We start from the raw sequence: 20290 nt of genomic DNA, 5'->3' as shown, positions 1-20290 counted from the left end.
AATACAAAAACCTAGCCAGGCGAGGTGGCGGGCATCTGTAGTCCCAGCTACTCGGGAGGCTGAGGCAGGAGAATGGCGTAAACCCGGGAGGCGGAGCTTGCAGTGAGCTGAGATCTGGCCACTGCACTCCAGCCCGGGCGACAGAGTGAGACTCTGTCTCAAAAAAAAAAAAAAAAAAGAATAGCCTGTCGATTGACTCAGGCCAGACTCTGATCCATCCCAGAGTGCTGGTGGGATCCAAAGATAGGGAGTTCACTGCCAAGCAAGGCAGTGTCAATCAAGGAAGCCTTCCTGGAAGGAGAGAAGGTTCAGCTGGACGTGGAAAACTAGGAAAGAGAGAAAGCACACAGAGGAGAGAGCATTGCCAAGAAACGGTGGCAAGTCTCACCTCTGCTGGGTCCTCCTGCCAGTCCTTTGAAAACACCCCTGTGCCTCCTTTACTGTGTCCCCAGACCTCCTTTTCTCCTCCCTGCCCCCAACAGGAGAAACTCGTGACAGATACCTACTCCCCAGTGATGATGACCAAGGCAGTGAAGAACAGCAAGGAGCAGGCCCTCCTCAAGGCCAGCCACGTAAGTCCACGTTCAGGTAGACATGGCCTTTTGGGAGTATCCAGCCTAATGAGTTAGAAAGGAAAGGCTTCCAGAAGAGCCTGAAGAAAACCCTCAATGAAACAAAGAAGCAAGCTGGGTGTGGTGGCTCACGCCTGTAATCCCAGCACTTTGGGAGGCCAAAGTGAGAGGATTACTTGAGCTCAGGAGTCCAAGACCAGCCTGGCCAACATGGTGAAGCCCCGTCTCTACTAAAAACACAAAAATTAGCCGGGCATGGTGGCAGTCACCTGTAGTCCCAGCTACTCAGGAGGCTGAGGCATGAGAATCGCTTGAACCTGGGAAGTAGAGGTTGCAATGAGCTGAGATCATGCCACTGTACTCCAACCTGGGCGAGACTAGGTCAAAAAGAGAGAGAGAGAGAGAGAGAGAGGGAAGGAAGGAAGGAAGGAAGGAAGGAAGGAAGGAAGGAAGGAAGGAAGGAGAAAAAAGAAAAGAAAGAAAGAAAGAGAGAAAGAGAAAGAAAGAAAGAAAGAAAGAAAGAAAGAAAGAAAGAAAGAAAGAAAGAAAGAAAGAAAGAAAGAAAGAAAGAAAGAGGAGGGAAAGGGAAGGGAGGGGAGGGGAGGGGAAGGAATAAAGAAGCAGACACCAAATTATTCCCAGGCGCCCACATGTACCACATATCCTTGCCCCCAATATAGTACAGTGGTTTAGAGCACAGGCCCCGGAGCTAGGGTGCCTTGAGTTCAAACCCCAGTTCCACCCAATTCCTAACTGAGTGACCTTGGCCAAGTCATTTTACCTCTCTGGGCCTCAGTTACCCCATCTGTAAAATGAGGATCATAATAGTAATCTTACAGCATATGGTTGTGGTGAGAATTCAATGAATATGTATATTGCTCTGAGCACCATCTAGCACATTCTAAGTGTTAAATGTTAGCTGTAATGATTTCCTCACACTGGCAAGAGGATGGCTCAATTTTTAAAAAAGAATTCTTGTTAAAATTAAGATAAACCACCTCATTTAAAAAAAAAAACTATCTTATAGGAAATTTTAAAGACACACAAAGATAGAGAAAATAGCATCATAATCTCCAGTGTCCCTTCACCCAGCTTCAACAATCCTTGACTCATGGCCATTCTTGTTTTGTCTATAACCCCATGTTCATTACCACCACCACCACCCCCTCTGCTGCTGGATTCTTTTAAAAGTAAATCCTAGATAGCGTGTCATTTCTGCTGTCAACACAGAACTCTTTCAAAAACAGGAACACACTGTGATCACATATAAACACTAACAAGAATTCTTTGACATCAAATAGCCAGTGTTTTTAAAGCTCCACATCCTGGAGCAGCTATCTGATCTCCATCATCTTGGAGCCTGTGGCTGCAATCAGACCTCAGCCAGCTCCTCTGTTTCCCTGCTTCCCCAACTCCAGGTGCGGGACGCTGTGGCTGTGATCCGGTACTTGGTCTGGCTGGAGAAGAATGTGCCCAAAGGCACAGTGGACGAGTTCTCGGGGGCAGAGCTCGTGGACAAGTTCCGAGGGTGAAGAGCCACGGCCATCCTTTTTTGTGTTGCAGTGGGGGCAGGGAGGGGGAATTTGTCCCCTTACTTAACGGGAAGGAAGATCCTCCTCATATGCGGGCTGGGTGGGGGAGGGCTCTGTAGAACAAGGAGAGACAGGTTCTTGGTTGGTGGGGGAGTTGAGCAGGGGGCGTTGGATTACATTTCCCGCCCCGCTGAAAGCAGGACAACTTGAAGGGCCACAACTCAATAGCGTCCCCTAGTGTCTGCTTCAGGCATGGTCTGGCTCTCCTTGGGGGAGGCTGTGGCTCAGACCAGGTCAGCCCCTGGACCACTTGAGAATACCAGGTAGAGAGGAGGATTCCCGAAGGCATGCTTGGCCCAAGTCAGGGCCTGGATTGTAGGTTTGAGGTACAGGATGCTCTTCCAGGACTGGGGGAGTTTTCAGATACAAAGAGCTGGGTTTCTTCACTACTATCCGTAAAATGGAGGTGGAGAGGGAATAATTGGTGTCTACAGTGTGTCCTCTGATCTTCCTCTATAAATGACAGGTCAAGGCTTGGGGAGATGGAACCAGGAGGTGAGGGCTGGGAGAGCCAAATGGTGTCTGGTAGAGGCAGCCGTGACCTTCATTGGATTTTATTAGATATCCCAGGCCCAGCCCAGTCCAGGGGCCGATTCATTGACCATGCCTTGCCTTGTACTTTCCAGAGAAGAACAGTTCTCCTCTGGACCCAGTTTTGAAACCATCTCTGCTAGTGGTCTGAATGCTGCCCTGGCCCACTACAGGTACTTGAGGAAAATTAATTTTCTAGGGCCCTGTTGGGGAGATCCCATTGTGTGTATAGAGGAACAGGGTGAGGGGAAGGGGATGTTCTGGGAACTGAGTCCACATTGGAGGTCTGAGGCTCTTAGCCCTGTGGGGGCTGGGAGAGGAGCTCAGTGTGGAGTAGGGAGTTGCTGTGTAATGAAAAGGCCTGAGCACTGGAGGCTAGGGGACCTGGAAGGGAGACACCATTGGATGCTTTTCCCTGGCTTCCCGTGTGTTGCTTATGTTAGCTAATGCTTAAAGCTCACGAGGTCACATGAAGAGAGGCCTGTTCACTCAGTCTGAACCAACCAAGGTGGGCCCAAGATGCAGGCTAGCCAGGTGTTTGGCCCTATAGAAAACAAAGCCCTGCAGGCCTGCCTGATGAAATGTGGGGGGCCAAGCTGACCAGCTGCCTCCGCCTGGCATGGGCACAGCAGGGAGAGGTCAGTGCCCTCCAAGGGAGTGCCTGATATGTCCCAGAATTCCCTCCCTGGTGTCCCCTGGTGTCTCCCACGCTTTTGGCTGCCTTGCCCCAGGCCCTCCTACCCACTCGGGCTAGAGTGTCGCGGTGGGTGCTCCTCCGCTTTACCACCTCTTGCTCTGCAGCCCCACCCTGGAGGAACCCTCCCTTCCTGTGCTCTGCTTCTTCTCGGGGCCCTCTGCTCTCAGAGGCAGCAGGAAGTTAGAGACAAAGGGCCGAAGGGAGCATCCAGGTAGAGGCCCAACTCTTCGCCGCTGTACCGCGCATCCTCGTGCAAGCCCCTTGGCCTCCATGGGCCTGCTTGTCCTTATGGAAAAGGAGACGGCTGGGCTGGGGGGTCTCTAGGGCTCTCCCAGCTCTCACATTCTGGACTTCACCCTCTCTCTCCTCCCGGGGTCCAGGGCCTGGCTCAGCCGGGTGCAAGATTAGCAGACCTGTGCTGAAGACAGCAGCAACGGAAGCTGAGTTCTCTTCCAGGGCCCTTTGGGATAGAATGACTTCCCCCAGAGGGACTGGCCTGGAAGCCCAGACCCCAGAGGTCCTCCCACCAAGGGCCCCCATGTGATCCAGTGCAGGGTTAGGCTGCCCCTCTCAGCATTCTCTTCCCCTTCTCAGCCCGACCAAGGAGCTGAACCGCAAGCTGTCCTCAGATGAGATGTACCTGCTGGACTCTGGGGGGCAGTACTGGTATGTACCCCTCACCTCACCCTGGCCTAGATGTCTCTGCTCAGACCTCCTGAGCCTGCCAAGAGTCAGCCAAAGCTTTCCCTTCCTGAGCCATGGATTCTTCGTCTGAGAAAGGAGAGACCTGGAATGAGCCCCAAACATCCTTCCCATTTTCACACACAGGGTCCCTGCACAGTGGGAAATACACAGAGGCTGGAACAGTGGCAGGACCCAGGCAGCACCTCTGTGGGAATTAGGAAAAGACTTCCTTTGCTCAAGTAAAATGTTTACTGTTTTGTGTGGGTTGTTTGTTTGCTTGTTTGTTTGTTTTTTGACAGAGTCTCACTCTGTTGCCCAGGTTTGGAGTGCAGTGGCGCGATCTTGGCTCACTGCAACGTCTGCATCCTGGGTTCAAGCAATTCTTCTGCTTCAGCCTCCCAAGTAGCTGGGACTACAGGTGTTCACCACCATATGCCTGGATATATATATATATATATATATATATATATATAGAGAGAGAGAGAGAGAGAGAGAGAGATGGAGTTTCACCATGTTGACCAGGCTGGTCTCAAACTCCTGACCTCAGGTGATCCACCTGCCCTGCCCTCCCAAAGTGCTGTCCCAAAGTGCTGGGATTACAGACGTTAGCCACCATGCCAAGCCTCAAGTAAAATGTTTTCTAAGTCCACGTATTATTACACAGTCTGAGCAACTATATTCAATGTCCCTGCCTGGCTACACAAACACATACACCCTACTGTCACCCACTCGTGCACACCCTGGACAGCCCTGCACCACCAACATCATGCAGACTCTCAGCCCCCTCTTCCCCATGGCACTGTTCAGGGTGGAGGTGGGGGCAGATGAGAGAAGCAACCCTTTCGATGGGCTACCCTTGTACAGTGTACAACCTGAATGCTCAGACATGACAGCCATGCAGAATAGGCTAACCTGGCCAGGCATGGTGGCTCACACCTGTAATCCCAGCACTTTGGGAGACTGAGGCAGGCAGATCACCTGAGGTCAGGAGCTTGAGACCAGCCTGGGCAGCATGGTGAGACCCCATCTCTACTAAAAATACAAAAATTAGCCGGGTGTGGTGGAGCATGCTTCCCAAGGGAAGCTGAGGCAGGAGAATCACTTGAACCCGGGAGGCGGAGGTTGCACTGAGCCGCAATGGTGACACCGCACTCCAGTCTGAGCAACAGAGCAAGACTCTGTTAAAAAAAAAAAAAAAAAAAAAAAAGGCTAACCCTATTCCTTCCAAACATGTAACCAATCATTCACACCAGAGTTGAGCTGAGCAGAGCTGACCTGAAAGATTTTCCCTTCTCGTTAAGGAAGGAAGTAGACTGTGGGAAGCATGGGGTGGGGCAAAAGAAGGGCCGCGCTGAACTGATGGAGGAGCAAGGAGTAGTTTCAAATGGTTTCCCAGTCTCTATCCTGTGGAAATGGCGAATGTGCTAACAACAGAGGCTCTTTGCTTGTTCTTAGCACAGCTCTCGGGGATCTGGAGTAGCAGACGCTCAGCTTAGCAGCCTTTGCTGGTCAGGAGTTTGATGCTGGGTGTACTTGAGATGGCCAGTGAGGAAAGGGGAAGTGAATTTGTGGGGGCGTTGCTGGAATGAAGTGTGTTCAGAGTAGGGTGAGGCCGGGGAAATAGTCACCTCACTTCCTCTTCTTTCCTTCTGAAGAAGAAGGCCACCACACCCTATGACCCAAGGAGGAGCCCCAGGGCCCTGGGACCATTTCTCCCCTCTCCCTCACCAAGGCGTGATCACAAGGACCATCCTGTGGCAACTGCTACAGCTGAGGGTTGAGAGTCAGACCTTGGGGCTGAGGCTTCACCTCAATGGAACTCAGCAAATCACTGGGTCAGATCTGTGTTTGCCATGGAGAGGACTGCGTGGAGAGGCAGTGCTTCCTCTAGGCCTGGCTTCACTGAGGTTCAGAGAGGGAAACAGTTGCATGGCCTCAATGGCCTCATCTGTGAAATGGGGATAATGAGGCCTCCTCTGCCATTCTTCCCGGGGAGCAGCAAAAGTGTCCTATAAATGGTCAATAACTATCTGAATATGAGAGTGTTATGATAACATAATCTCTCTGGACTTCAGTTTCCCCAGCTGTAAAAAGGGGACAATCCCCTTTCTGCCTCCCAGGAAACCTGGAAGAAGCCTTGCTTTGAGAACCAGCCAGATCCAAGGAAACCCAGATCTACAAAACAGCCAAAATGATGCGATGGGGGAGGAGTGTGTAGGGCAGGGAATCACACTTGTCAGACAACTTAGTGGCTTTTAACTTGATAGCTTTGCAGAGGCCTTTCACACATAGGCACTGAAGAGGTGATTTTGATTATGGTAGCTGTCTTCTTCCTTTTGCCGTCCACACATCCCATCCCAGCCCTGCCACTTATGGAAAGCACACAGAAAGCACATGGCCCCAGTCATTAGCCCCAGGCATTTGGCAGAGCAGGACGTGTTGGTTTTCCTTCTCCACAGGGACGGGACCACAGACATCACCAGAACAGTCCACTGGGGCACCCCGTCTGCCTTCCAGAAGGTAAGCATGGGCCCAGATTTCCCCTCTCCCCCCTCCCTCAAGGGGGCACCCAAGCAATCAAGATCCCTTCCATTTCAGAGGCTAAAACTGAGGCACAGGGAGGTTACGTAGTTTGCCCAAGGTCATACATGGTGCCAGAAAACCCAGTGCTCCCTGCTGCTTCCCTGGGGATATTTCAGGCCACTGACAAGGCCTCAGCCCAAGCTGAGCCTCGTCCTATTCTGGTAAATCAGTACACAAATATTTTTTTGTTGCTGCCTGTGTGCCTGGCCCTATACTCAGCAGAAAGAAGAAAGAAAGGCATCCCAAGTGGAGGAAAACAGCACAAGTGAAGCCTCCACGGTGGAAAGGAGCCAGAGGTGTTCAGGCTGGCCAGCTGGGGCAGAGGCGAAGGCATTGTCTCTGTACACCAGAGGGCCCTGGGGGTGGAGCAGCGAGCTGCCATCATGCTGCATGCAGCAGGCCAACTATGGGGCAGACATTGTGCTGGAAACACAGAGAGAGGAACAAAATGCTGTGCAGGCCTCCAGGAGCTCACAGTTTAGCGGCAGAGTCTGCTGCCTCTGGCTGTCCTGCACAAAGTGACAAGCCTATGCACTGTGTGTGGTGATGGGGATTGACCACATCGCCTCTGGAAGTGACCAGAAGAGGCCACTGTCAGCCCACCTCCCTCCCCTGACAGAGGAAGGCTAAGCTGCCAAGTCAGCAAACCTCAACCCTCATGAAAGGCCTTAAGAAAACTCAGCAGCCGTCACAACCACAGGAATGAGAGCGCTAACCTTCCACGAAGCATGCGCACTGTTGGCAGCACCTTCTGTACATTAGTCTGCCCACCTCTCCCAACAACCTTAGGAGCTAGGTCCTGTTATCTTCCCATCGCAGATAAGGAAACTGAGGCACACAGCAGTTAAAGTCACCTGCCCAAGGTCTCAGAGTGAGTGGCTGAGTCAGGATTCAGCCCAGGGAGTCACAGCCTCGGCTCACCGTCACCAAGTGTCTCCTGTAGATATTGTAATGACCCTCATAAACCAGCCATAGAGAAGCACGTGATGGAGCCCCAGCTTTGGGAAGGCCCTCTTCAGTCTCTGCTGGCCATCTTCCAGAACCTGGGCAGCCACAGATGACGATGCAACTCCCCCCACCCTGCCCACACACACCCAGGCCTGGGCCCTGCACCATGTATCCATAGGCCAAGCAACTAGAAACTCCCCTGGCTCCTCCTCCCATCCTCCACATCACCTCTTCCTCTCCCTATCAGGAGGCGTACACCCGTGTGCTGATAGGAAATATTGACTTGTCCAGGCTCATCTTTCCTGCTGCTACATCAGGTGGGTTTCAGAAACCAGGATGGACACAGCCTCAGGCCCTGATTTCACAGGACCAGGACTCAGACCATCACCCTGGGAGGCTGGTGGGGCAAGGATTTTGTCATCATCCCATCCCTTATGTAGGTGAGAAAATCCAGCCTAGAGAGAGAAAGTGACTTGCCCAACGTCACACAGAAGGTTAGCGGGAGACCCAGGCCTTGAACTCAAGTTTCTTAATCTAACACTGTTGCTCAGAGGTGAGAGACATCAGTGGGCCACAGCAGTTATGGGAGGATTCTTAGAGGAATTAGGTGTCAAAGTGCAAAGCCCTGACAGACAGGGAGAAATTATAGTAGAGGCATCAATCCAGGTAATGGATACAATGTACAGTAAGCTGGAGATAGTGATGGGCTGGTCTGGCGAGGGAACCACTAACTCCATCCATCAGCCCTTCTCCATCCCAACCCAACATCATTGCATCAGTGCATACTTAGCGGCCTCTCAGGGGCCCCTCTTCTTGGGCACCACTCTGATAGTGGAGCAGGAAGGGGCAAGGTGGACAGTCTTCGGTAAAGCCAGCTGACTGGGGTCAATCTCTCTTCCCTTCCAGGGCGAATGGTGGAGGCCTTTGCCCGCAGAGCCTTGTGGGATGCTGGGCTCAATTATGGTCACGGGACAGGCCACGGCATTGGCAACTTCCTGTGTGTGCATGAGTGTAGGTGTCTCCTCAGCACTCCCCAGCCCCCCCCTTTTATTATACTCTCTATGAAGGTAGAACATTTCACAGGTATGGAAATGACAAAGACCCACAAAGATGCCGTGATCTAACCAAGGTTACCCAGCTCCACAGGGTAAGTGAGGAATGCCAGCAGCAGGCCAGTCCTGCTGGCTGCTTGGCATTCAAGAGGGCACCAGAAAGAGGGTCAAAGTCTAGTGGCTAACTTATATAGACCCCAGAGAAATAAAAGCCAGAGCCAGGTGCATGTGATGACTCACACCCGTAGTCCCACTGTTTTGGGAGGTCAAGGTGGGAGGATCACTTGAGGCCAAGAGTTTGAGATCAGCCTGGGAAACACAGCAACACCCTGTCTCTACAAAAGAAATGTTTTAAGTATCCAAGTGTGGTGACGTGTGCCTGTAGTCCCGGCTACTCGGGAGGCTGAGGTGGGAGGATCCCAGGAGGTCAAGGCTGCAGTGAGCCATGATGGCACCACTGCACTCCAGCCTGGGCAACACAGCAAGACCCCCTCAATACCTAAATAAATAATAAAAGCCAGAGCCAATCTGGTGTGTGCCAGGCCCAGGCAGACAATGATGCAATGGACCTGTGCTTGTAGAGATGCTCCGGGATCCTCACTTACCTGCTCTTCCTTGGAAGCTGCTCACTTCCAAGCTGGTGAGTATACGATAACTAATACCATCTTTATGTCTTCCTTTCTAGGGCCAGTGGGATTCCAGTCCAACAACATCGCCATGGCCAAGGGCATGTTCACTTCCATTGGTATGGCCCTCAGGCCCCTCTACCTCACCACCCCATCCCAGAGCAGGGCTAGCCCAGAACTGCAGGCTAGGGTATACCAGCCTTCAGAGGAGCACAGCAGGCACTAGTACAGCTCGGGACTCACCTCCCCATTCCCACCCCTACACCCAGCCCCAAATGACTTGTCCCACCCTAACCCCAGCTCCGCTCAGCCCAGACCCTCTTTTTGCCCTTGGGAGTTGGTTCCCAGCTATATATTCAGACGAGATCAGGCGCGTTGAGGGTGGTATGGCCGTAGACCCAGTGGTATATCCAGACTCTGGAGTTGCCAAATGCTGGAGTAACAGGACAGTGGCATCCAGAGAGATGGTAGTACCTTCAGGACCCAAGTGGGTTTTTAGGTCTTCCCTGCTGGGCTACAGGGAAGAGAGGGTGAGTCACAGATGCCGCTGTGGGGGATCTGAGGCCTGACAGGGATGAGTTGCCTCTGCTTAGCCAAGCATCTAACCAGTTGTGGGGCTACCAGAATCAACAGCCAGGGAACAGCCAGGGGACAGCCAGGCAGCCAGTCCCTCCAGCCACTCATCAGTAGGTACAGGAAGCCTGGGCTTAGACCCTCTCCCGGCTTAATGCCACCAGCATCTCTGTGTCTCCCAGAACCTGGTTACTATAAGGATGGAGAATTTGGGATCCGTCTCGAAGACGTGGCTCTCGTGGTAGAAGCAAAGACCAAGGTAAACTGCCACCAGGATGGGCTGGAGGTGTGGGCAGCACGTTAGTGACTTTGGGCTGCATGGGAGGAAATGTTTGGGAAGGAAGATCAAAGGAGAAGGACATTTAGTGTGCAGGCATGAATTTATTTGGAGTCTTCCTTAGGAATTCCATAAGTCAGACTTTTCAAACTCACTTGCACATTTGAATCACCCAGAGAGCTTTCTCATGTTTTAAATGCCCATGCTCAGGCCCCACTCCATACCAAGTGAATCATTATCCCTGCCCTATATCATTGGTTCTCAATGCACATAATAATCGCCAGGGGAACTTGTTAGAAATAAAGATTCTGTATAATAGCAGCCAACAAGATAAAATACCTAGATGTAAACTTAAAAAGGCTTACATGGAGAAACTCTCTACTAAGGGACATAAAAAAGATTTAAGTAAATGGTGCTCTCTGGAGAGAAGCCTCAATATTATGAAGATATCATTTATCTCTAAATTAATCTATAAATTCAACACAAACCTCAATTCCAATGCTAACTGGATATTTTTGTAACTTCACAAAATGATAGTAAAGTTTATTTGTAAAAATAAACATGCAAAGATAGCTAGGAAAATTCTGAAAAAGAAGAGCAGGGCCAGGTGCAGTGTCTCATGCCTATAATCCCAGCACTCTGGGAGGCCAAGGCAGGAGGATTGCTTGAGCTCAGGAGTTTGAGACCAGCCTGGGCAACATGGCAAGACCCCATCTCTACGAAAAATACAAAAAAAAAATTAGCTGGGTGTGGTGTCATGTACCCGTAGACCCAGCTACTCAGGAGGCTGAGGTGGGAGGATCATCTGAGCCTAGGGAGGTTGAAGCTGCAGTGAGCCGTGATTACGCCACTGCACTCTAGCCTCGGTGACAGAGCAAAACCCCATCTAAAAAAAAGCAATAAGAAAAGCCAGCTCTCTCAAATTTGAACACAAACTACCACAACTAAAATAGTATGACACTGGAGATGAAATAGACAGCTGTAACAATGAAACAGAACAATTAGTCCAGAAATAAACCCTCTTATTTCCATAAACAACATGGGAATTTAGTTTACAAGAAAGCTGATTTTGCAAAACAGTAAGAAAAAAATGATTATTCAGCAAATGGACAGGGGGAACAAACAGCTAATCATTTGGGGGGATTAAACTGAATAACCTCCAAAATAAAATTCCAGATGGACCAAAGTTTTAAGGTAAGCAATGAGACCACAAAAGATGTAGAGGAAAACCTCTATCAACTCATTTATAATCTCAGGGTGGAAAAGAGTCTTTCTGTGCAAGACCAGAAGCCATGAAGGAAAAGATTAATAACTCTGACTAAATAGAAAATGGAAACAATGTTTATGGAAACAATGCCATAAACAAAGCCAAGAGATGTGTGACAAATATCTCTTGGCTTTGTTTATGGCATTGTGAGAGGGTGAATTTTCTTATTTTACCATGAGCTCTTACAAATCCATAAGACAAAAATAGGCAAAACAGGAAAAAATAGGGCAAAGGACATGAAAAGGCAATTCACTAAAATTAACACCAAATGGTCCACATACATGTGGAAAGATGCTCAAGTTCATTCTTAAAGAAATACAAGGCTAGGCGCAGTGGCTCACACCTGTAATCCCAACACTTTGGAAGGCCGAGGCAGGTGGATCACCTGAGGTCAGGAGTTCCAGACCAGCCTGACCAACATGGAGAAACCCCATCTCTACTAAAAATACAAAATTAGCTGGGTGCGGTGACGCATGCCTGTAGTCCCAGCTACTCGGGGGGCTGAGGCAGGAGAATCACTTGAACCCAGGAGGTGGAGGTTGCGGTGAGCCAAGATCATGCCATTGTACTCCAGCCTGGGCAACAAGAGCAAAACCCTGTCTCAAAACAAACAAAAAAAAAATAGAAATCAGGGCTAGGCACCTGTAATCCCAACACTTTGGGAGGCAAAAGTGAGCAGATTACTTGAGGTCAGGAGTTCCAGACCAGCCTGGCCAACATGGTGAAACCCCATTTCTACTAAAAAATACAAAAATTAGCCACGCATGGTAGTGCGTGCCTGTAATCTCAGCTACTCAGGAGGCTGAGACAAGAGAATCGCTTGAACCCGGGAGGTGGAGGTTGCAGTGAGCCGAGATCGCACCACTGCCCTCCAGCCTGGCTGGCAGAGCGAGACTCTGTCTCTAAAAAAAGAAGAAGAAAAAGAAAAAAAGAAAGAAAGAAAAGAGAAGGGGAAAAAAGTATCTTTCTTGCTCAGTTTCCTTCCTGAGAACATTTCAGGCACACACAGCATATGTATCTATCTATGTATATATTTTGAAAATTCACACAAAATGAATTCTACCATACATACTTTTCTGCATCTTCCTTTCCTGCCCGGCTGCCCCTTACTTAATAGTAAACCTAGAAGAGTGCTCTACAATAGCGCAGGGAGACCTACCTCATTCTTTTTAAGGGTTGTGGAAGAGCCACTACAACAGTATGTGGCTGTCCCATGGTTTATTTAACCAGCCGTGGATATTGAGGCTGTTTCCAAATTTTTACTATATTTACCATCAACGCTACAAATCAACATCACTGTATAAACATCTTGGTGAGCTTTTGGGACTATATCCAGAAGGTACATATCTGGCGTCGGGATTTCAGAGACAAAAAGTACAAGCATTTTTAATAGGTAATTTGATAGATATTGTCAAACTGCCCTCCAGAAAGGTTGCACCGGTTGTACTTTCTCCAACAGTGTGTGAGAGTGCCCATTTCCTCACATACTCACTAGCACTGAGAATCACCAAAGTCACTAATTTTTGCCAATCTGATAGGCGAAACATGGTATACTATTGTTGTTTTGATTTGTATTTTTTTTCTTTTTTTATGGAGTCTCCCTCTCCCAGGCTGGAGTGCAGTGGCGAGATCTTGGCTCACCACAACCTCTGCCTCCCGGGTTCAAGTGATTCTCTTGCCTCAGTCTCTCGAGTAGCTGGGATTACAGGCACGCACCACCATGACCAGCTAAATTTTGTATTTTTATTAGAAATGGGGTTTCACCATGTTGGCCACGCTGGTCTTAAACTCCCGACCTCCGGTGATCCACCAGCCTCGGCCTCCCAAAGTGTTGGGATTACAGGCGTAAGCCACCATGCCCGGCCTTATATTTCTTTAAGGATGGACTTGAGCATCTTTCCACATGTATGTGGACCATTTGGTGTTAATTTTAGTGAATTGCCTTTTCATGTCCTTTGCCCTATTTTTTCCTGTTTTGCCTATTTTTGTCTTATGGATTTGTAAAAGCTCATGGTAAATAAGAAAATTCACCATCTCTCTGTGATATGTGCTATATTTGTCACACATCTCTTGGCTTTGTTTATGGCATTGTTTCCATAAACATTGTTTCCATTTTCTATTTAGTTTAGTCAGAGTTATTAATGTTTTCCTTCATGGCTTCTGGTCTTGCACAGAAAGATTCTTTTCCACCCTGAGATTATAAATGAGTTGATAGAGGTTCTCCTCTACATCTTTTGTGGTCTCAGCCTCCCGAGTAGCTGGGACTACAGGCACCCACCACCATGCCCTACTAATTTTTGTATTTTTAGTAGAGACGGGGTTTCACCATGTTGGTCATGCTGATCTTGAACTCCTGACCTCAAATGATCCACCCACCTCGGCCTCCCAAAGTGCTGGGATTATAGGCGTGAGCCATCCATCGCACCCAACCTCTTTTATTTTTAGAGACAGGGTCTCACTCTGTTGCCCAGGCCGGAGTGCAGTGGCACAATCACAGCTCACTGCAGCCTCGACCTCCTGGGCTCAGGTGATCCTCCCACCCTTCCACCTCAGCCTCCCAAATAAGGAGGACTATAGATGGACACCACCATGCTCAGCTAACTTTTGTATTTTTTTGTAGAAACTGGTGTATTAGTCTGTTCTCACACTGCTATAAAGATACTACCCAAGACTGGGTAATTTTTAAAGGAAAGAGGTTTAATTGACTCACAGTTCCACATGGCTGGGGAGGCCTCAAGAAACTTACAATCATGGCAAAAGGCGAAGGGGAAGCAAGGATCTTGACATGGTGGCAGGAAAGAGAGAACTAGCAAGAGCAGGGAAAACTGTCTTATAAAACCATCAGATCAGCCGGGCATGGTGGGTCATGCCTGTAATCCCAGCATTTTGGGAAGCTGAGGTGAGTGGTTCACCTAAGCTTAGGAGTTCAAGACCAGTCTGGCCAACATGGTGAAACTGCATCTCCACAAAAAATACAAAAATTATCTGGGTGTGGTGGTGCCCATCAATAATCCCAGCTACTTGGGAGGCTTAGGTAGAAGGATCACCTGAGCCCAGGAGGTAGAGGCTGCAGGGGGCTGTGATCACGTCACTGCACTGCAGCCTGGGTAACAGAGGGAGATCCTATCTCAAAAAAATAAAATAAAATAATTGAAATTTAGATTTCTGGGCCCTGCCCTAAGGATTCTGCCTCCAGTAGGTTTGGGAGGTGGGCCCTGAAATCTGCATATTTATCATGCTCCCTAAGTGCTGTTGATGTGCATACTTCAAGTCTAAATTTCCAGAATCAGGAGGGAAGCACCAAAGGTGAAGCACTAAGTGGCAGACAAGGGAGCTGGCGAAGAGAAGGGACTCTAGAAGGCTCAGATCTACCCAGAGTGTCCAGGGTTGATGAAGCCCAGCTCCCTGTGTCCTCTGGGTGGAGTGCTCCCTCGTTCCCTTCAGCCCAGCTCCTCCTCCTCCCTCACTGTCCTGCTTACCTGCCTTCTCTTGTGGACTCCCAGTACCCAGGGAGCTACCTGACCTTTGAAGTGGTATCATTTGTGCCCTATGACCGGAACCTCATCGATGTCAGCCTGCTGTCTCCCGAGCATGTGAGTGCCCCTCAGCATTGCCTTCTCCCTGACCCTGGGCCTTTCCTGCCTCTGCTACCTGCCACCACATCCTCTGTCCCTTCACCTCCCCCAGGAGGGTCCACACTGGTGGCACCTGCAGACACACACTAGGGCATTCCTCCCCAGCTCATCAGAGACCCCAGAGCTTCTAGAACTTTCCAGTCAGACCAGCCTGCCCAACCCCAGGTAGTGAATAACTGGAGGGGTCTGAGATTGGGCCTCTGAGCTCAGCCACTACAAGGCCTGGAACTATAAGTGATCCCTTCCATTCTTTCGCCTCAGTCTCCTATTTTGTAAGCGGAGGATAAGAATGCCTGCCCAGCTTACTCCCATTACCGGGCCTGAAATCTACCCACCCCACCGCCCATGAACATCACCATGACATGAAACAGCCACCGAAGGAACTGCCTCTGGAAAGCCCCAGAGAATTCCTGAGTCCTGATGATGGTGGGGGACCTGTGGCAATCTGGACCACGGTGACAGCTGGAGTACCACAGCAGGGGATTGGGTGTCACCAAGACTTCACCTCTTGGCAGCTTGGCTTGGAGAGGCTCTCACCCCTTCTATCCTTCACAGCTCCAGTACCTGAATCACTACTACCAGACCATCCGGGAGAAGGTGGGTCCAGAGCTGCAGAGGCGCCAGCTGCTGGAAGAGTTCAAGTGGCTTCAACAGCACACAGAGCCCCTGGCTGCCAGGGCCCCGGACACCGCCTCCTGGGCCTCTGTGTTAGTGGTCTCCACTCTTGCCATCCTCAGCTGGAGTGTCTAGAGGCTCCAGACTACCCTGGTAACCCTCCATCTAGATGGGGGGCTCCCTTGCTTAGATGCCCTCACCCTGCACCGAACATACCCCAAGGGTCCCTGCTGGCCCATCACCTGGAAACCTTTGCATTCATCCTCCTTCTCCAAGACCAGGACCCAGGAACACGGGGCTTCTTGGCCACAGACAACACCTCCCTGCACCCCGGGGTTGTATACTGCACCCTGGGCTCCTAACCCCAGGCCCCGAGATAGGAGAGCCAGCTGGTCTCTTCTCTCCTGTGATCTCAGTAGGCCTAACCTATAACCTAACACAGATTGCTACAGCTGCTCCCCTCCCGCCAAACAAAACCCCAAGAGAGCAATGCCCCTACCACCCCAGGGTGCCATGGTCCCAGGAGAGTCCAAACCTATCACCACCTGTTGGGTATAGCCAGAGCTTTTCCCACCCAGTCAGGGCATGAAACAGCAACCCCCCACATGTGAACCCATCATTCCTAAACCCTGGGTGGGCTCTATGCCAAGTAACGGCAGAGGGAGTTAAGCCACAGGAATTTGGCTGTGGAGTAGGAGGGAATGTGGTGAGGCACTCTGGAATATGACCCTACCAGAGTTTGGAAAACAAACTTGGGCAGCCGGAGCGCGTCACTATTCTAGACTTCCCTGGCATTCAAGGAGCCCTTTGAACTTTCCAAAGTGCAGCCACAGCTACAATGCTGTTAAATCCTCCCACATTCTTGGATGCCCCTTCACCTTGTGTGGACAGTATCTGGTTTCTCCATTTTACGGACAGGAAAACTGAGCTTCAGACAGGGGATAGGTTTTGCCGAAGGACACATACATTTGGTTGAGAGCTGATGGGGCCGGATGAACCGGCACTCCAGCTCTTTCACCCTTCAGCATCATGCAGAGTCCCTGAGCCCACCTCCCAGCCCTCTCCTCATTCTCTGAACCCACTGTGGTGAGAAGAATTTGCTCCGGCCAAATTGGCCGTTAGCCACCTGGGTCCACATCCTGCTAAGACGTTTAAAACAGTCTAACAAAGACACTTGCCTCTGGGTTTTGCATTGTGTCTGCTGTGTTGCCAGAGACTGCTGTCACCTGTGGCTTTTGTGGTGGGGGAGGAAGAAGAGAGGGTACGGTGGGGGTGGGGACATGAGGCTCCTAGAAGCTCAGCGGGGGAGCACGTGGGCTTGAGAGTGTGTGTGGGGGCATGCATGTGAGTATGTGTGCGCATGTGCACAGATGCACGTGCACACCACACCCAATCAGCCAACCTCCAGCCTGTGCTAAAAAGGTATTGTAACCTTGTGGAGGGGAGAGAAAGGAGCCCTACACTGGTAAACTTGTCAAATGTTGTCCAGAAAAGTTGGGGCTAGCACCTTTGCCAAGCAGCGCACAGTTGGTGGAAGGAAAGACCCAAGGTTCTGGGTGCAGGGTGCCAGGCAAAGGCACCAGGCAGAAAAGTCTCCTGGCCTGGAACCATCAGGCCTAGTCTGCTGAGGGTGAGGGTGACCTGTGATGGTTACCATCACCAATGCTTGCATCCAGAGGCCCCAGCCCTGACCAAGCCTTACTGAGTACCCAAAGATGAACCTCTGTTTGCTAAGTCATTTGCTCCCTCACCTGCTAACCCCACACAGACAGGGACTACTAATAGAATTAAAGTCATCATCACCTTCATCATCATCACCATCATCATGATCATGGCTACCATTTACTGAGTGTTTATGTGCCACCATGCAAGAAGCTTTCCATGCATCTTCTCATTTAATCCTCACAACCTCTGAGAAGGGCCTTTACTTATTCCCATTTTACAAGTGAGGGAACTCAGTGAGGCCCATAGAGAGTGGCTCTAAGTCACTTTTTTCATTAGGTAAATGAAAAAAGCCAGATTTAAACCAGTCAGAGGACTCTAGAATCCACTCTCAAGAAAGGGCGAGTCCTGGCCAGGTGTGGTGGCTCACTCCTGTAATCACAGCACTTTGGGAGGCTGAAATGGGAGGATCACATGAGGCCAGGATTTCGAGAGCAGCCTGGGCAACACGGCGAAACCCCGTCTCTACTAAAAATACAAAAATTAGCTGGGCGTGGTGGCACACACCTATAGTCCGAGGTGCTCGGGAGGCTGATGCAGGAGAATCGTTTGAACGCAGGAGGCGGAGGTTGCAATGAACTGAGATCGTGCCTCTGCACTCCAGCCTGCGCAACAGAGCAAGACTCCGTCTCAAAAAATAATAATAATAATAAAATAAAGGGCGAGTGGTATGGCTTTCATCATTTTACTGATGGGAAAACTGAGGCTCAAGCAGGATCACACCGCTGGTGAGAAGCAGATCCACACCATAATGCCTCCCCAGACCCTGCCAGACCTTTCCCTTTGTACGCTGACACTTGCTCCTGGGGTTCTGGCAGGTCATGGGTGGCAAGACCAGGCACCTGACCAACACCCTCACACAGGCCTTTTGGCCCGAGGCAGCCCATGTGCTTTTTTCCTCAGTGCGAGACCCAGGACTCCACCTCATCTCTGATTCCCCTTAACTGCCCCTTCCAGCTTACCATTCTGGGAGGAAGAACCCAGCCCTGGAACATGGCTGGAACGAGGGCTCACAGTCACCCCAGCTCCTCCCTCCCCTGGGACCCAGATGGCCAGCCTTGACCATTCTTGCTTTAAGGGGTTAACTCTAGGTCAGGCAGGAAAACATTCAGGGCACATACACCAGGGCTGATACACAGGGACTCTTGTGACATCGTTAGGAATGAAAGATCATTAGGAACTGTCCCCTTGGGCTCTAGTACTTTGTTTTAATGTTGGAGGATGGGGCTTAGCAAACCTCTCCTCGCCTGCTGATTGCCTGGGGAGTGGGCCATGTGGAAAAGCCCCTTTTCCTAGGAGTTAAGATTCTGGGATTTGAGTCCCACTTGTGCCAGCTGTGTGGCCTTGGGCAAGTCACTTCTCTCTGGTCTTCAGTTATCCCTTCTGGAATCTCCCATACTGCCTTCTTGGTGAGGTTACAGTGAGAAGCTCATGAGACCCGGATGTGGCAGCACTCTAAACCAGGAAGCCACACAGACAAGAAATGATATTGCTGTTATTTACCCAGCACGAGTTCAACTCAGCTTCAACTTTGCAGGTAGGTAAGAAAAAGGTCTGGGATCCAAGTTTTATATATAAATAGTCGAAACTAGAAAGGCTCTGGAGCAAACATCTAGTTTATGTCTCTCCAACTATGCTCCCAGGAGCCTGAGATGCCTCAGAAACACCACAGGGACTGTCGAGGAAAACAGCTGCTGCACGAAGTAGCCCTGATGGGCTTCCCATAAAATTGTACTTGAAGTAGTTGCAGGGCCAGCTTCACGGATGTAGGACCTGTGCATTCCCTCTTTGTGCTTAGAAGGGCCCCATGCTTGGTTTAATGCTCGCCTGTCAGTGTCTCAAAATTCTCGATAATTTTAAGCAAGGGGCACGGGGCATTTTCATTTTGCACAAGGCCCCCAAAATTCCAGAGCCAATCCTGAATAGGAGCTCCATGACCAAACACACACACACACACACACACACACACAAAACCCTGGTGCAGTCCTTTCAGTGTACAGATGGGGAAACTTCAACAGCAACCCAGGAAGAGGAAGGGACTTGCCCAAGGTCACACAGTCCGTTGGGGCCAGAGCAAGGACTAAATCGCAGCATACTGACTCAGCTCTTCAATGGCTCCGCTCTTGCTTTCAGTGTGTGCTTCTGTCACTCCCTTACTGCCTCTAATGACCCACTGAGACCCAAGGAGACCTGTTGGAGGTCACACAGCTATGACAACAATGGTGATGGCAATGTTGAGCTACATTCCTTCAAGCTTCAAATCCGAATAGAAAAGTGCATAGGTAAGATGATAGGTAGATACGTACATACACAAATCGTCCTTTTGTTTTTTTTGTTTTTTATTTTTAGAGAGAGGGTCTTGCTCTGTCACCCAAGCTGGAGTGCAATGGCGCCATCATAGCTCACTATTAACCTTGAACTCCTGGGCTCAAGCGCTCCTCCCACCTCAGTCTCCTGAGTAGCTAGGACTACAGGCATGCACCACCATGCCCGATTAATTTTTTTTTAATTTTTATTTTGTAGATATGGTGTCTCTCTATGTTGCCTAGGCTGGTCTCAAATTTCTGGCCTCAAGCGATCCTCCCACCTTGGCCTCCCAAAGTGCTGGGATTACAGGTGTGAATCACTTAACAGTTCATTTTTTTAAATAACTAAGTCAACCTTTGCTCGTTTGCCAGTCAACTGATTCCGGCTGTGTGTGAGTTGGGCCCTCAGAAGGGGCTGGGCTGGCTACTCTTCAGCCAGCTAAACCACGTCAGCAGTGAATTTTACCAACTCACTGGCTGCTTCCTCAAATCAGTGGTTGGGCACTCTTGGCACCAAAAAAAAAAAAAAGAAATGTGAAAGATTCAGTAGCAATCGTTTCCTCCTTGTCCGTTCCTGCCCCTCATGGCTCGTCACAGCCAGGATGGGGAG

At 50.1% G+C, this 20290-nt stretch overlaps 1 protein-coding gene across 1 annotated transcript in view; it reads left to right on the top strand.

Moving 5' to 3' along the window:
* The window catches only part of LOC105468459 (X-prolyl aminopeptidase 2), a 30821-nt gene extending 13998 nt beyond the window's left edge, over window positions 1-16823 (top strand). Inside the window, exons 11-21 of the mRNA XM_011718629.3 lie at window positions 483-572; window positions 1991-2100; window positions 2791-2868; window positions 3987-4058; window positions 6536-6596; window positions 7855-7924; window positions 8514-8618; window positions 9345-9404; window positions 10041-10117; window positions 14906-14995; window positions 15593-16823. Of these exons, the coding sequence (XP_011716931.1) occupies window positions 483-572; window positions 1991-2100; window positions 2791-2868; window positions 3987-4058; window positions 6536-6596; window positions 7855-7924; window positions 8514-8618; window positions 9345-9404; window positions 10041-10117; window positions 14906-14995; window positions 15593-15787 (1008 nt within the window). The 3' untranslated portion in view covers window positions 15788-16823. The remainder of the gene's footprint in view (window positions 1-482; window positions 573-1990; window positions 2101-2790; window positions 2869-3986; window positions 4059-6535; window positions 6597-7854; window positions 7925-8513; window positions 8619-9344; window positions 9405-10040; window positions 10118-14905; window positions 14996-15592) is intronic.
* The last annotated feature ends 3467 nt before the right edge of the window (window positions 16824-20290 follow it).

The sequence above is a fragment of the Macaca nemestrina genome, chromosome X, assembly GCF_043159975.1.
Source record: "Macaca nemestrina isolate mMacNem1 chromosome X, mMacNem.hap1, whole genome shotgun sequence".
NCBI classification, from domain to species: Eukaryota; Metazoa; Chordata; class Mammalia; order Primates; family Cercopithecidae; genus Macaca; species Macaca nemestrina.
The sequence above is the reverse complement of the archived record's forward strand: the minus strand, read 5'-3'. Positions and strand labels throughout refer to the sequence as shown.